This window comes from Bos javanicus, chromosome 27 (genome assembly GCF_032452875.1).
Source record: "Bos javanicus breed banteng chromosome 27, ARS-OSU_banteng_1.0, whole genome shotgun sequence".
NCBI lineage: Eukaryota > Metazoa > Chordata > Mammalia > Artiodactyla > Bovidae > Bos > Bos javanicus.
In genome coordinates, this window is record NC_083894.1 from 20,098,586 (window position 1) to 20,115,008 (window position 16,423).

General features: G+C 35.9%; 1 protein-coding gene across 6 annotated transcripts in view; it reads right to left on the reverse strand.

Moving 5' to 3' along the window:
- Positions 1-16,423, reverse strand: part of MICU3 (mitochondrial calcium uptake family member 3) — a 78,052-nt gene that overhangs the window by 39,117 nt on the left and 22,512 nt on the right. For all 6 annotated transcript variants that reach the window (XM_061404329.1, XM_061404327.1, XM_061404328.1 and 3 more), the window contains exons 2-4: positions 10,868-11,021; positions 7,078-7,109; positions 277-355 (exon numbers count right to left, since the gene is read on the reverse strand). In XM_061404329.1, the coding sequence (XP_061260313.1) occupies positions 277-355; positions 7,078-7,109; positions 10,868-11,021 (265 nt within the window). The remainder of the gene's footprint in view (positions 1-276; positions 356-7,077; positions 7,110-10,867; positions 11,022-16,423) is intronic.

The following is a 16,423-nucleotide window of genomic DNA, read 5'->3' on the forward strand; positions in this document are numbered from 1 at the left end:
TTCTCAATATGGTTAAAAAAGGGTTTTTTTAAACTGTTAAAGTTCACTTTGTTGGAAGATATGAATAATGTATCATAAATAAAGTAACCTTAACCTCACTATCAAGAAACATTCATTATTAATATTTTGGTATTTTTCTTTTTAGTTTTTTTCTCTCTGTACACAGACACATATATAACTGTAAAATTATTTAAGCATGAGGAAAATATACATGTATAAATAGTATAAGCAATACAGTGTCAGTACTAAAATACATAAATACTAAAGTTAACTTACCTTTTTCTTTAAGATTTCGAAATAGCTTTGATGATCCTTTCCAAACTGGTGGTGTTTCTGATAGCATTTGATTTAATTCCTGTTATATAAAGTATCATTATACTGATTAACATAACACATATATAACATAATATATAACATAGTATATATCATTATACTGATAAACAGGTAAGCCACTATTTATAAAATAGACCAAAAATATTTAAATGCCAATGCAAAAAAAATTCTCTGCTTAGAAGACCTCAGATAATGGCTGTATTTATACTATCTCTGTGGTCCATTCAACAGTAAAACCCAATGACCAAAAGTGTAAAAGTAAAAATGAGTGATAAAGATGCTACATTAAATTCAATTAGAGCTACAAAAAATTTCAGATAAATGTATTAATTGGGGATATATAGTACTCTTGCCTGGAAAATCCCATGGACAGAGGAGCCTGGTAGGCTGCAGTCCATGAGGTTTGCTAAGAGTCGGAAACAGCTGAGCGACTTCACTTTCACTTTTCACTTTCATGCATTGGAGAAGGAAATGGCAACCCACTCCAGTGTTCTTGCCTGGAGAATCCCAGGGACAGAGGAGCCTGGTAGGAGGCCGTCTATGTGGTCACACAGAGTCGGACACAACTGAAGTGACTTAGCAGCAGCAGCTGCAGCAGGGCTTCCTTAGAGAAGGCAATGGCGACCCACTCTTGTACTCTTGCCTGGAAAATCCCATGGACAGAGAAGCCTGGTAGGCTGCAGTCCATGGGGTCACTAAGACAGAACTGAGCGACTTCACTTTCACTTTTCACTTTCATGCATTGGAGAAGGAAATGGCAACCCACTACAGTGTTCTTTCCTGGAGAATCCCAGGGACGGGGGAGCCTGGTGGGCTGCCGTCTATGGGGTCGCACAGAGTCGGACACGACTGAAGTGACTTAGCAGCAGCAGCAGCACCTCTTTAGGCTAAGTGGAATGACTAGATTTTTATTTACGGGAGAACCTTAACTACCTCCTAAAAAATCACTGGTAAGATAAGGCACAGACTGAATTTACACCAAAACCATTTTTTTTTTTAACTTTGTGTTGTGGACATTATGAGAGAATAATATAATTACTTCCTACCTTTAGCAGCTATTAACACTTTACCAATTTTGTTTCACTTATTTCTCTTTTCCCACTTTTCTTTTGTGGGGGACTGCAGGGCTTCCTAGGTAGCGCCTGTGGTAATGAATCTACCTGCCAATGCAGGAGATGTAAAAGACGCAGGTTTGATTGCTGGGTAGGGAAGTTGCCCTGGAGTAGGGAATGGCAACACATTCCAGTTTTCTTGCCTGGAAAATCCCATGGACAGAGGAGCCTGGCTGGCTACAGTCCATGTGGTTGCAAAGAGTTGGACATGACTGGGCACCAGCACCACCACATATATATATATATTATAAATGTGTATATATGAAATCTAATTAAGATAAAACACTGAATTTAAGTTCTGGGGCCAGTTAGAAAAGGATGGTTCCATGGAAGCCCTAGAAATGGTGCCCACCTAATGCAGGTCAGATATGATCAGCAGGTTTCACATACTGTCTGTTTTCTGTAGCCCATTTGGATTTAGGCAATTCTGGGGTAGATGAAGCAACTGGGCGACAGATTATACTGGGAAAGAATGAAGAGTATTTTATAGTGACTTAAAGAATGATGACATCAGATGAAGTGGGAAAACAGGCTATTGAATTATTACGGTCACTGTTGCAATTTTTTCCTAATTTTAACCTAAATATTCAGTAAAGAATACACACTCCAATTGCTGATTAGTCAGCTTTTTTTTTTTTTTTTTTTAATCAAGCAGAAGCGGGACTATTTTGCAAAATTTAAACATTTGACTCATTGCTCAGATACTAAAACAATTTTGTATTTATTGTGCATACTTGTGTTAAGAGCAACTAAGTGAAAATTATAAATAGGTTAATTGTGAAAAATTATTAAGGATTTGGTAAGATAACTTGAAATAATTTGAAATTAAAAAAAAAATTAGTCTGCTAAGTAACACAATGAAAAACAAACGAAACTCTAGCAAGTGCTTCTTTTCCAGATCTGATTTTTGCTACTTAAAAAGTGTGGTTCCCTAAAAGGCCCTGGCATCATTACCTTGCCAGACAGCTTGTTAGAAATGCACAATCTCAGATCCCATCCCAGACCTACCGAACCAGAATCTACTTTTAACAAGATCTATGAATGACTTTTATGTACACAAGTTTGAGAAACACTTTAGATGAATCCTTTCTGATGTGTGTCCTAAGTCACTTCAGTCGTGTCCAATTCTTTGCAACCCTGTGGCCCATAGCCCATGTATATCAAAATGCTGTCCATGGGATTCTCAGGCAAGAATACTGGAGTGGGTTGCTGTGCCCTCCTCCAAGGGATCTTCCCCCCTTTCCCAATGTCGTTGTACCTTAAAAAGCCCTGTGACATTTATAAACCATCTTTTTCATTACTGAGCTGAGTTAGCAGACAAATAGGGAATCTCTGGGATGCCAAAGGCAGGAGAGGTATTTTTAGGGGATTTATAGAGTCCCTGAAGTCCATCTGTGAGTTCTTGCTCTCACTTCCTTCATACTGTTATTTCCGCACGGCAGGTAACAGATGCCACCAATGCTGAGTACTGTCTCACTAGGACACCAATGGCACAGAGGTCAGAATTCACAACGACTAATGATGCTTAATGTTTAAACAACAGTAAATCCATAAAGATTTTTGTTAAAACAGGAGATTAAAAAGTATTTTGAGTATTCTTTATACACTTTCATTTATACTGTCTCTATTATATTGATATTACCTCTCTTTCTCCCTTTGAACTCTTTCCATGTATTAAACTCCATTTCTTCTACTCAGCAAAAATTTAAGACGAAAAAATCAGAGCTACCTTTTATTTGAGTTTCTTCTGTGTGCTTTTTTTTTTTTTCTGTGTGCTTAACAATAGCCTAATACACACTTCTTTTAATTCTAAAAATTCTCATTATGCATATATTACTGTGTCTTAAGATAAATAACTTACCCAGGATCACACAATTAATCAGTGACTGGCCAGATCCTTACTCACTCTAAGCAGTTTATTTTTGTAATAATTTAGTTCTGTCTGGTCTAGATCATCCAACTGACACATTGATCTTCTTTCATATCAATTTTAGGGACTTTTAAATTTTATTAAAATTTGTATTTCTGCTCAGGCTCGGACTCTCTCTCCCCACTCCCAGTGCCTATCTTAGTCTCTTAAAGGCAGTAGTATTGAAGACAGAGAATTTGATTGGCTTTTGTCCCTGGTTTCTGGGAGAAAGACTCCATATCCTTAGACCACACCAAAGTTTATGCTGAGAAGAATCAGGATTGGGGCTGACCTTCAAAAACAACCCCATGACTCAAGGGTTGGGGATGTGAGCTAGCCTGACCTCTGGGGAGGGAAGAAGAGAGGAGAAGAAACGGAGATTGAATTCATTTGTGTGGTCAATGATTTGATCAAGCGCAGCTATGCAATGAAACCGCCAATAAAAACTCTGGACACCAAGCTCAGAAGAGCTTTTAGGTTTGTAAACACATGGGTGTGCCAGGATGGGGCCATACCCTGATCCTCAGGAAGAAAGCACAGAAGCTGTGTTCGGAACCCTCCTACACCTTGTGTGTCTCTCCATTTGGCTGGCCTTGATTTGTTCCCTTATAATGATAATTATAAATTGGAAATCGAAGTACAGAATGTTTCTGAGTTCTATGAGTCGGTCTAACAAATTATTTAACTTGAGGGAAGTTGTGGGAACTATCTGAATTTGTAGCCACTTGGTCAGAAGTGTGGGTGGTCTGGGATCCCTTGAAAAGCAGCTGGCATCTGAAATGGGGGCAATCTTTTGGGGGATTGGGTCCTTAAATCTGTGGGGTCTGATGCTAACTCTGGATGGTGAGCATCAGAATTAAATTGCAGTACTGCAAGTAGGGACTAAATAAATATTTGCTGGATTGAATTCATTTACCTAGAATTACAGACCTTTGTTGGCAAAGTAATGTCTCTGCTTTTGAATATGCTATCTAGGTTGGTCATAACTTTCCTTCCAAGGAGTAAGCATCTTTTAATTTCATGGCTGCAGTCACCATCTGCAGTGATTTTGGAGCCCAGAAAAATAGTCTGACACTGTTTCCACTGTTTCCCCATCTATTTGCCATGAAGTGATGGGACCAGATGCCATGATCTTCGTTTTCTGAATGTTGAGCTTTAAGCCAACTTTTTCACTCTCCTCTTTCACTTTCATCAAGAAGCTTTTTAGTTCCTCTTCACTTTCTGCCATAAGGGTGGTGTCATCTGCATATCTGAGGTTATTGATATTTCTACCGGCCATCTGGATTCCAGCTTGTGCTTCTTCCAGCCCAGCGTTTCTCATGATGTACTCTGCATATAAGTTAAATAAACAGGGTGACAATATACAGCCTTGACGTATTCTTTTTCCAATTTGAACCAGTCTGTTGTTCCATGACCAACCTAGATAGCATATTAAAAAGCAGAGACATTACTTTGCCAACAAAGGTCCGTCTAGTCAAGGCTATGGTTTCTCCAGTAGTCATGTATGGATGTGAGAGTTGGACTGTGAAGAAAGCTGAGCGCCGAAGAATTGATGCTTTTGAACTGTGGTGTTGGAGAAGACTCTTGAGAGTCCCTTGGACTGCAAGGAGATCCAACCAGTCCATCCTAAAGGAGATCAGTCCTGGGTGTTCTTTGGAAGGAATGATGCTAAAGCTGAAACTCCAATACTTTGGCCATCTCATGCGAAGAGTTGACTCATTGGAAAAGACCCTGATGCTGGGAGGGATTGGGGACAGGAGGAGAAGGGGACGACAGAGGATGAGATGGCTGGATGGCATCACCGACTTGATGGACGTGAGTCTGAGTGAACTCTGGGAGTTGGTGATGGACAGGGAGGCCTGGCATGCTGCAATTCATGGGGTCGTAAAGAGTCGGAAACGACTGAGCAACTGAACTGAACTGAACTGACAGATGCCTTTTAAAGGATTTATACAATTTTCTTGAGTACAATTTTTAAAGTAAATACTTAATATATATGTTATAGGAAAATTAGGAAGTGCAGAAAATAAAAACAGATTGTGATCCAGGGATTAACCATAATTAAAATTTTTATTTAATCTCATTTTAATTTCATTCTTTATCTATTTATTTTTTGTCATTCTTGTTGCAAATATTGAATAATTTTCTATGTGAAGTTTTGTAAGCATGATCATATTTTCCTGCCAAACATTCTTCATTTTCATTTTAATGGCTACAGAGCAGTTCTGAGTAACTTTTTATATTCTTAAAACCTGTGAACCCAGAAGAGATATTGCTTATGTGAATTATATTTAATTATATTTAATGCATGTGGAAATAGAAATGATACTTTTCTTATTGGTCACACCCCATAGCTTGTGGAATCTTAGTTTCCTGACCAGGGATTGAACTGCGACCTCAGCAGTGAAAGTGCTGAGTCCTAACCACTGTGGTGGTGGGAGTTTAGTCACTAAGTCGTGTTCGACTCTTTGTGACCCCATGGATTTAGCCTGTCAGGCTCATCTGTCCATTGGATTTCCCAGGCAAGAATATTAGAGTGGGTTGCCATTTCCTCCTCCAGGGAATCTTCCTGACCCAGGGATCAAACCCAGGTCTCCTGCATTGCAGGTGGATTCTTTACCAACTGAACTACCAAGGAAGCACCCTAAGCACTGTGCCACCAGGGAAACGATATATTCCCAAGAAATGATATATTTTTAAAACACAAAAATACATAAGCACATATTCTATTATCTCTCAGAGTGATGATGTCATCACTCATCATGAAGCCTCTAGAAAACGCCACTGTACCCTTGTGAGAGAATGAGAGTAACAGAACAAGCAACTTCTCCGTTCATTATGAAGACAGTCTTGACTTTATGGATGCCCTGAAAAGGTCTTTGCATGTTAAGAAAAATCAGTTTATATTATTTTACAATGTGCTGCTTTATTCAAACCTATGTTTTTAGGCCTATTCATGTTGATAAACATAGGTCTTATGTATTATTCATTTTAGCTCTTCTTTATTTGTCCTTCATATGCCTACTTCACATTCTTTTATTAATCTTCTACTAATTGACATTTATATTGTTTCTGATTTTTTCAGGACTCCTGGTATAAGCATGCAAATGTTTCTCTTATATCTAGAAGTAGAATTTTTGATATGCATAAGATATTTCCAAATTTCTCTCAAAAGAGAAAATACCAACTTACATTCTCACCTGGTTCCTCCTTTCTATCCTTGATAATTACTGGTATTGTTAGATTTCTGGAAGCTGACTACTTGATGGGTGTAAAACAGTATCATATAATTGGTTTAATTTGCATATCCCTGATTACTGGTGAGGTTTGCATATCCCTGAATACATACATTTATTGGCCTCTCTGGCTATGTCCATCCATTATTTTCTTATTATCTTTTTTATGTTGATTTACAGGACTTCTATATAATTATAAGATACTTAGCCTTTTCTGTTCATAGGTTGCAAGCATATTCTCCCACATGTCATACCTCTTTTAACATTGTTGACACTGTCTTTTGTGTGCCAACATTTTTAATATTTAATTTAGCAAAATTTGCCAATAATCTCCTTTGAGTTTAGCTTTATGTATATTTATACATGTACATATCACAATGTATGCATCATAAACATATATATATGTGTGTGTATATATATATATATATATACACACACACATATTTAATTGTGTGCATGCCTATGTATAGCAAGAGCTTTAACTTACCTGCTTGGAAAGTGACTTCCATGTTTTAGCAACTATAAAAAACAAACATAAAAAAGTGGATAATAAATACTTCATGTAATGTATATAAAAATCCAGTAACCATCTACATCATAACTCATGACACTGACTTTTATATCTAAAAGGCAAAGTTTTTTTTAACCTCAAGATGTGGACCTATGTATGTTATACATTTTGTATTGGTCTCATGTACTATAAACTATTCATAATAATATCAGTGGAGTAGAAAACATATTTTCCATAATCATCATCTCACTTTGGAGATTTCTAGATTTAAAAAGTAAATTAACTTACTCCAAGTTAAATATCCTATGGGCTTAAAACACAAATAATGATATTCATTAAATGTTTTTAGAATATAAAATAATAGAGAAATTATAATTTTAAGGTGTTACCCGTGATCTCTGCTGTATTAATATCTCTGATTACAATTTGAAGGTTGGGTTTCTCTACAGTGAATGGGAAGGACAGGGCAAAGATAAAAAGAAATGAAGGAGAGAACAGGTGATGTTCTAGAAAGACTTGGCCTGTTCTCCACTCTTCTCTAAGAATGTTACAGTTGAATAAAATACTGGAGGTCACTTTCTCTTTCTGATTTCTCCTCACATCCCTGAAGACCTCAAACACTATAAGTCTTATAATATTAAAATAAGTGCAGTCAACAGTGCTGTTTCTTTGCTCAGATTTGAACACTGTGAATATATAATGCCTGTCCAAGAATTATCTCCAGGTTTGAATGTGATTAAGTCCTATAATACAGCTGTGTTAGCAACTAGTAAATATTAACTATTTCAGCTACAGCACAATAATGACAAGTAATATTTTTTCTCCATGGTCATGTGGGTTTTTTTATATAATTAACCATAGTTAATATAAATAATATATCAAATTCAAGATTATAAGATAGGCAGTTTTTGCTATGTACTTTTCTCTCTTTTAAGCAATGTAATAAGTCATTTTAAGATCACGAGGGAAGAACTATATTCTAAAATTTAGCAAACTGATTCCTATGAGGATAGTTTTCTTCTCTATGCAGTAACAACATCCTTTCTTTACCTAAGATAGTTAATATGGAACCCTGTAATCAAGTGATTAAAATCACAGGTCTATAAGGTAGACTTCAGCATTTAACCTTAATTATAATACTTTATACATTCACTGCGTAGACATCTTCATTTACATAGTGAACATAACAATGTAAATAATTTTATTATTCTGTTGCTTTTGAAATATAGCAGTAAGAAAGGAAGAAAAGTAAATGGTACAAAAGTACATGCATATGCTCTTATGCAATGTTCAGAAGGTATTTATCAGAAGAGGAAGTTAGACACTCTTGAGTTTTGTAGGGTTTATGAGATTTCCAGGGTAAATTATTCACAAAAGACATATTCATTCTGCCGGATATGTCATCATGTTCAGTATTACTGGCTTTTTAAAAAATAAAACTAAAGAGCCATTAAGATTGTTCTTCAAAGGATTCTCTGATTTTCTAAATTCTTTATTTCAAATGAAGTTACTGCATATATAAGGTAAAGAGAAACTTCATTCTTTTGGACATATTTTATTTCTTAGGCTATAGGTTGATGTTCATTATATTTTTAATACTTTTAAGTCTGAACTTTTTAAACAATAAATTCTTTAAAATTAAAAAGTACTTGAAGCTACATGAAAATAATTACTTATTTTAGCTCTAGATGGAAAATTTACCTTTTAGGTTCTATATAAGTAGGTAAAATAAATTTTCTTGATTTCAAACATAAAGTTATAACCAGTGATCTGATGTATATCTCAATTAACATTTATTTGAATTATAATTATTAAGCAAATGTTTACATGGCATAGCATTTTCCTGTTAATGTTGCCATAAAATTAAGGATTTTAAAAAATAATGGTTCTGAATTCAAGTGATAATGATGATGATAACAATGACACCTAGCAAAGCGTATTAAGTGCCTACTGTATATTGGTATTACACTAAACATAACTGATATCATTCAATCCTCAAAAAACTTCCTAAGACTTTGTTACTTTCACTTTTATAAATGAAGAAACAGAAGACTAAATAACTTACTCAGGTTCTCAAAGCTCATAAAAAATGCCAAGGTCTAAACACAAGTCTGTCTAATTTTAATAGGCTACTTTGGTATGTATATGATTTAATATTCCATCTCTGAAGCATATTTTCTTTTTAGAGGTAAATATTTATTTTTAAAGCCCTATACTTAAAAAAAAAGTTTTTACAAATATCTTGATCTTTAGTTATCATTCTTAATTACAGCTTAGAAGTACTGATTAGAAATTAACTGATGTTGACAGAGAAGGAAAAATACCATATGACATATGACATCTCTTATATGTGGAATCTAAAAAGAAATGATACAAATGAACTACTTACAAAACAAAAAGAGACTCACAGACTTAGGGAATGAACTTATGGTTGCCTATACACACTGTTGTTCTATTTAAAATGGATAATCAACAAGGTCCTATGTATAACACATGGAACTCTGTTCAATGTTATATGTCAGCCTGGTTGGGAGGGGAGTTTGGGGGAGAATGGGTACATGTATATGTATGGCTGAGGCCCTTTACTATCCACCCCATCACAACATTGTGAATCAGTTATACCCCAATACAAAATAAAAAATAAATTAATTAAATATAAAAAATAAACTAATGTTAATCTGAGTTTCTTGCTTAAAGAAAACACCTGACAATATTTGTTGTCAATAATAACATCTGAGATTTCAAGTGAAAATTAAAATTTTGGAAAGCTTGTATACACCATGCATTTGACAGCTTTCCAACAAGCAAAGACTTTTCTTATAAGATTCTGATGGTATTAGTGAATGTGATTTTTTAAAAAACATTGTACAGTGAAATATGGCAATATTTGACAGATCGATGTAATTTAATGAATCAATATTTTCTAGCTGATAGTACAAAATTATATTAATGTAAAGAAAAAAGAGCCATTCAAATATGCAATGTAGGCCAATGGATTTTAACAAAACAGATGACAAAAATGTCAGAGTCCACATTGCAACTAAACTTTAAGAAACTACCAGCAGCCAAGTATTGATATAATACCAAAGAAGAATATCTATGATTATTTGAAAAGGCTTTTGTAATACCCTTCCCTTTTCCTCCTTCAATATCTGTTAGGCAGATTTTGTTCATTTGTCGATACTGTCTGAAAACAAACACTGCAACAAATTGAACACAAAGGCAGATATAAGAATCCAGATGTCTTCTATTAAGTCAGACATTAAAGTGACTTTGTAAGAATGTACATAATGCCAAAAAGTTTGAGAACCACTGCCTTAACACATGGAAAAGTGAGAAACAATCAATCTACATTTACACTGTAGGAACCATGACATATTCAGAAAAGACACAGGAAGAATTCTTGTCCAAGTCTAACTGCAAAGCCAGTTCTCTGAGTTCTTCTGTCCAGGCTGGATATAAGAACTGATTTGGCAGAATAAGAACCTTTATCAAGAATATGAAAAATAAGGTGGGTGTTTAGTCTGATGTACTGAGAAAGAGGGAACAAATGAAATTTCTGAAAAGAAAAGATACCAGTAGGGGTTTATAAGAAGTATTAGTCATTGTATCTTTTGATACATAGTATCACAACATCATATCTTTTGAAGTATTACATTACTTGGTTAGTTGTTCTGAAAAACTTACACTGCTCCACAATTTTAAAAAATAGAGATAAGAAAAAATGTTATAACATTGTTGAGATAAACTTGAGAAATATACTTACTTTTGGGCTCATCTGTTGTAACAGCCAAAATAAAATCATACGGAGTCATGAACAACTGCCCTTCACATTCTATAGAAGCAAACAAACGAAATCGCCTTTCCCGAGATGTAGCATAGAGGTCCAGGTCTTCGACTTCTGTTCTGCCAACAGCAACCTGAAATTAAGAAAGCAAGTAAGTCTGGACTGTGTGAAGCGACACTTCCTTCTAGAAGATACATGTCTTCAATTACGTTGAGAGGGAATTAACAGAGCAAAAGAAAAAAGGTGAAAATACATAATCATAAATAAATATCCACATGAATAAAATGAATTAACGCTCCGAAGATCCTACTATGAATATCATTCAGATTCTGAAGACTTTACACTGGCTCTTTGAACTCATGATTTCTTTCTTTAGTTTCAGTCTCGGAGAACGTTAAATTTCTGAGCTAGTAGTTTCTTCAGAAGGAACACCAACACTTGCTGAATGCCTACTATGTACTCTCTATATAGGCCTACTTATTTAATTAGAACTCTTTTCACTGTAGTCTATTAATCTTCTAAAAGAAGAAAGGGAAACCCTGACAAGCTGTTCATGGCAACAACTAAGGAAACCATTTAACAGCAGAGTTTAGATTTGTGCTAAAGTCGCTAACTCTAGATCACTAGGGTAGTTCCCACCAATGATCACTCTGAATTCTACCCAAAGTTAAGATAAGCAGAATGAGGAGTGTGTGTGTATGGGCAGAAGGGAATCTCTTTTGTTTTCCTTAATTTTTAAAATCTTTCCTGGTAGATAGATAAACAATTTCTATTATTTATTTTCTTTGAACTGTAACAAAACTGTTAATATTTTTCTTCCTGATTCCAAAAGCAATGCATAGCTACTGTATATAACTCAGAAGACAGAATTTAAAAACTTATAATTGTTTATGAATTTTTTGCCAAAAAATCAGGGTTATACTATACTGTCTGGTTATCTGATTCTTTTTACTAATTAATATATCATTTTTCCATGGCACTAGTCTAGTTTTAGTAACAATGCAATATTACATAGTAAATGTTTGTTGCCTAACTAAATTAATGAATTCCACATGGTTGAATATTTAGGTAATTCATAGTACTTCACTACTATAAAACAATGTTATTAACATAATGGCCTGCCGTGAAAATATTTAGATGTATCTATAAATAGTTCCTTGGGATTAATTCCTGGGAGTAAACTTATTGGTCAAACAGTGATTTCATACACATTATCGAGATACTTCCAGGAAGCTTATGGCAATTTACATGGCTATCAACAATATAAAATTATACCTTCACACATTTCACACAAAACATTTTATATCAGAAAAAAATTCTTCTTTAGGATGACAAACTTAATCTCCTTATTGCCTCTTCTAAGTCATTCCAAACTGTGTACAAACTTAAAATTATTTAAACATCCACTATTTTGAGAAGTTGTATCAAAACAGACAATAAGAACTTTCAGTAAGGAAAATACATTTTATATTTCTAAGTTACACCTTATTAAAAAAAGCCAGGCAAATTATTAATCTTTTCTACTACTCTGAAGACTAAGACTTTTAAAAACATAATGGAAATAGTCAAATAAAAAAATTTTTAAATGCCTTTTTTAAATGGCCTGTACAACAGGTGGAATCTAGTCTCAGCCCTTAAAGAATATATGATCTATATAGGTGGACAAAATGCTAGTTGGAGGGACAAAAGGTACAAACATGGAAAAGAAAGTCAGAGTAAACAGAAGAAAAGCACAATAGACTGAGGTTAGTAAGAAGACTTCCCTGGTGGCTCAGACGGTAAAGAGTTTGCCTGCGATGTGGGAGACCACGATTTGATCCCTGGATTGGGAAGATCACTTGGAGAGCATGGTAACCCACGTCAGTATTCTTGGCTGGAGAATCCCTTGGACAGAGAATCCCTGGCAGGCTACAGTCCATGGGGTTCCAAAGAGTTGGACATGACTGAGCAACTAAGCACAGGAAGAACAACATATGAATTTTAATGTCAGGAAGAGATATGAGCATTCTAGGTTTACACAGCATATGTGAAGGTGGAAATCATCTTCCTGCAACAAAAGTTTTGCATTCATGGAAAAGTGTAGGTAAACTGTTAACAATTTCTGAGTGAAAGACTAAAGGACCGGGATTTAATCTGACAGAAAACAAAAATGGCCTTAGGAGATTCTTAAGTGAAGTAATGACAGAAAGAAAATGGTACTTTAGAAAGACAAAGCAACCTGGTAACAGAGATAAGATAGCTCAGCAGTATATTAATAGCAAAGTCAGATAATCCATATATTGGGAAGTTATTTGGGCTCTACCATGGGTAAGGAGGGCTTCCCTCATAGCTCAGTTGGTAAAGTCTGACAGCAATGCAGGAGACCTGGGTTCAATCCCTGGGTTGGGAAGATCCCCTGGAGAAGGAAATGGCAACCCACTCTGGTATTCTTGCCTGGAGAATCCCACGGACAGAGGAGCCTGGCAGGTTACAGTCTATGGGGTCGCAAGAGTCAGACACGACTGAGCGACTAAAGTGCACATAGGTAAGGAGTCACTCAATCACTCACTGTCAATAATAAGCAATAATTTCCCTGAATACTCCTCAGGGATCCATCTACCATCTTAAGTCTGCTTCTACATCTGTATCTCAGGGGCTTTTTCTTCCTCTCTGGGCAGGGGAACCAATCTTGTCTGTGACCATAGTTTATTCTCCTGTTTTCTTCTCGCTAAGCCATTTCCTTGGGTTGAGGTGGCCCCCATCAACCATGACTCATCTCCAGTGAATTTCCTAAAGGACCACTCGATGTGGGGCACTCACTGCTTCTGCACCATAATCTGAAGTCATGCTTCAATCTAACACCCAGAACCACAATTTTTGCCTGTTTCCTATAACCTAACATGAACTTTATGTGTGACTTCCGCCCTTACCTGGTGCTGCCACTACTCCTCATGAGGTGCCTGCTGCTTTCTCATCAAACTATCCCTCCTTAGGCCTGGTCCCAGCACACCAAGCCTGCCTGCCTGCTGCAGCTGGCAATTTGATCTACCTATAAACTAATGCTGACAAATCCTCCTTTTCCTTAACTTCTACCAACAATCAATTAACAAAGCCTGTTGTTCTCCCTCTGATTTCTCACATCCACCCACTGCTACTACGTTTGTTTAAGCAATCACTACTTCCCTAAAATTTTAGTCATGGCCTGTGGTTTTCGCCTCTATTCTATGAGAGAAAGAAAGAAAAAAACACGTGGAACTGTGGAACAATTTGTATTCTTTGAACACAAGAAACAGTTTCAGAAGTTAAAGGTTTTCATTAAAACATCACTGTATGTATGAGTTCTACCTCTTGTTGCCTTAGCAGAAGTACCCGTCATTTTTGATAATGGCACTAGGTGCCTACTGGTCTATTTATCACCTTAAAAGGAGGTGTGGGGAGGAGTTTGGGAACGGTTTGTGCCACAAATACATATATTTATAAATATATATTTCTATCCCTAAAAGGGATATATATATACACACACACACACACACACATATTTGGTATACATATATATGGCATATATATATATATCCTAAAGGGGAAGAATATAATTTACATATAAAAAAGATAACCAGAGCCTGAGTGCTTAAAAGGGCCTCCAGCTACTGCAGTTGTGTGGGTCCCTCCATTGCCTCTGCTCAATTTAGTGTGATAAATCACATGGTGTAATAATACACATTGTTGTTGTTCAGTCACTAAGTTGTGTCCAACTCTTTGCCACCTCCTGGACTGCAGCATGACAGGGTTTCCTGTCCTTCACCATCTCCTGAAGCTTGCTCCAAACTCATGTCCATTGAGTCGGTGATGCAATCCAACCATCTCATCCTCTGCCACCTCCTTCTTCTCCTGCCCTCAATCTTTCCCAGCATCAGGATCTTTTCCAGTGAGTCAGTTCTTGGCATCAGGTGATGAAAGTATTGGAGCTTCAGCTTCAGCTCAGTCCTTCCAATGAATATTCAGGGTTGATTTCCTTTAGGATTGACTGGTTGGATCTCCTTGCAGTCCAAGGGACTCTCAAGAGTCTTCTCCAGCACCACAATTTGAAAGCAACAATTATTTGTCATTCAGCCTTCCTTATGGTCCAGCTCACATCTGTACATGACTACTGGAAAAACCATAGCTTTGACTAGACGGACCTTTGTTGGCAAAGTGATGTCTCTGCTTTTAATTACTCTGTCTAGGTTTGTCATAGCTTTTCTTCCAAAGAGCAAATGTCTTTTAATTTCATGGCTGCAGTCACCATCTGCAGTGATTTTGGAGCCCTAGAAAATAAAATCTGTCACTGTTTTCACTTTTCCCCCATCTTTTTGCCATGAAGTTGGCATTGCTCAAATGAACCATAGATTGGTAGTAAGCAAAAAACAATTTTCTCATGCCATCACAGTAAACTGGCCTGATCCTAGAGCATTCTAGTTATCATTAGCTGGTAGGACTGGGCTCATCTGGTTGGAGGATCTGATGGGATAGAGCAAAACAGAAAATCAATACTTGGGTCAGTTTTTATACTTTCTGTTCACTTCCACTGACTGATTTGTCTCTTCATACTCAAATACCATAATGCTTTAATTGGTATAGCTTTTGATCATGTTTTTGACTTTAGGTAAAGCAAGACTCCATATGACTGTCAAGCTTTTAAAAATATTTTTGCTGACTGATATGCAATCTTTTCTTCTATGTGAGATTTGAAATTAATCTATGAGGTTCTGTTTTTAAAATTCCATTGATACTTTGGGAGTACACTGAGTTTTGGTGCAATTTAGGATGACTTGACTATAACAAAAAAGCAGCAGACTCACAGATATAGAGTACTAACTAGTGGTTAACAGTGGGGAGAGGGAAGGGAGGCACAGTAGAGAGGTGCTGGAGTATGAGATACAAACTCTTGGATGTAAGACAGGTTACAAGGATGCACAATGCAACACAACACAAGAACACAGCCAATATTTTGCTGTAACAGTAAATGGAGTGTAACCTTTAAAAATTGTATAAACTGAATTTTTTTTCAAAACTGCCTTTTCATTTTACAGCTGCTGGGAAATTGCATTTTACACATTTTAGGAAATTATTTCATGGGATTTGCTTAACATTCTTTTCAAGTTTGCTGAAAATGTTTAGGGAATCTTCTTCTAGCTCTAAAAAAAATGCTATCTTTTATTTTACTGAGAAATTACAAAACATTCTACATTTGAGTTCTATAATCTCAGTGTTGTTACTTACAAAAATAGAACATACACATGTGTCTGTGTATATATACATGGAAATAAAATTTTCAAACACACCTGTAAAATAACAGCTATAATTTAGTCATAAAAATAAATAATGATCATTTTCAGGTAACTGTGGATCCTCTAAGTCATGCCAACATAAGTAAGACAAGTGGTTTAAGAAACAATAGAAATGATAAAAGTTACATTTTTAATTACCTCATCTTCCCAAAAGAAATTAAAAAATACTGTGTCAATGCAATTATTTTCTCTGGAATTTCCAAGCTCAGACCTTTGCAACTAGTACTTG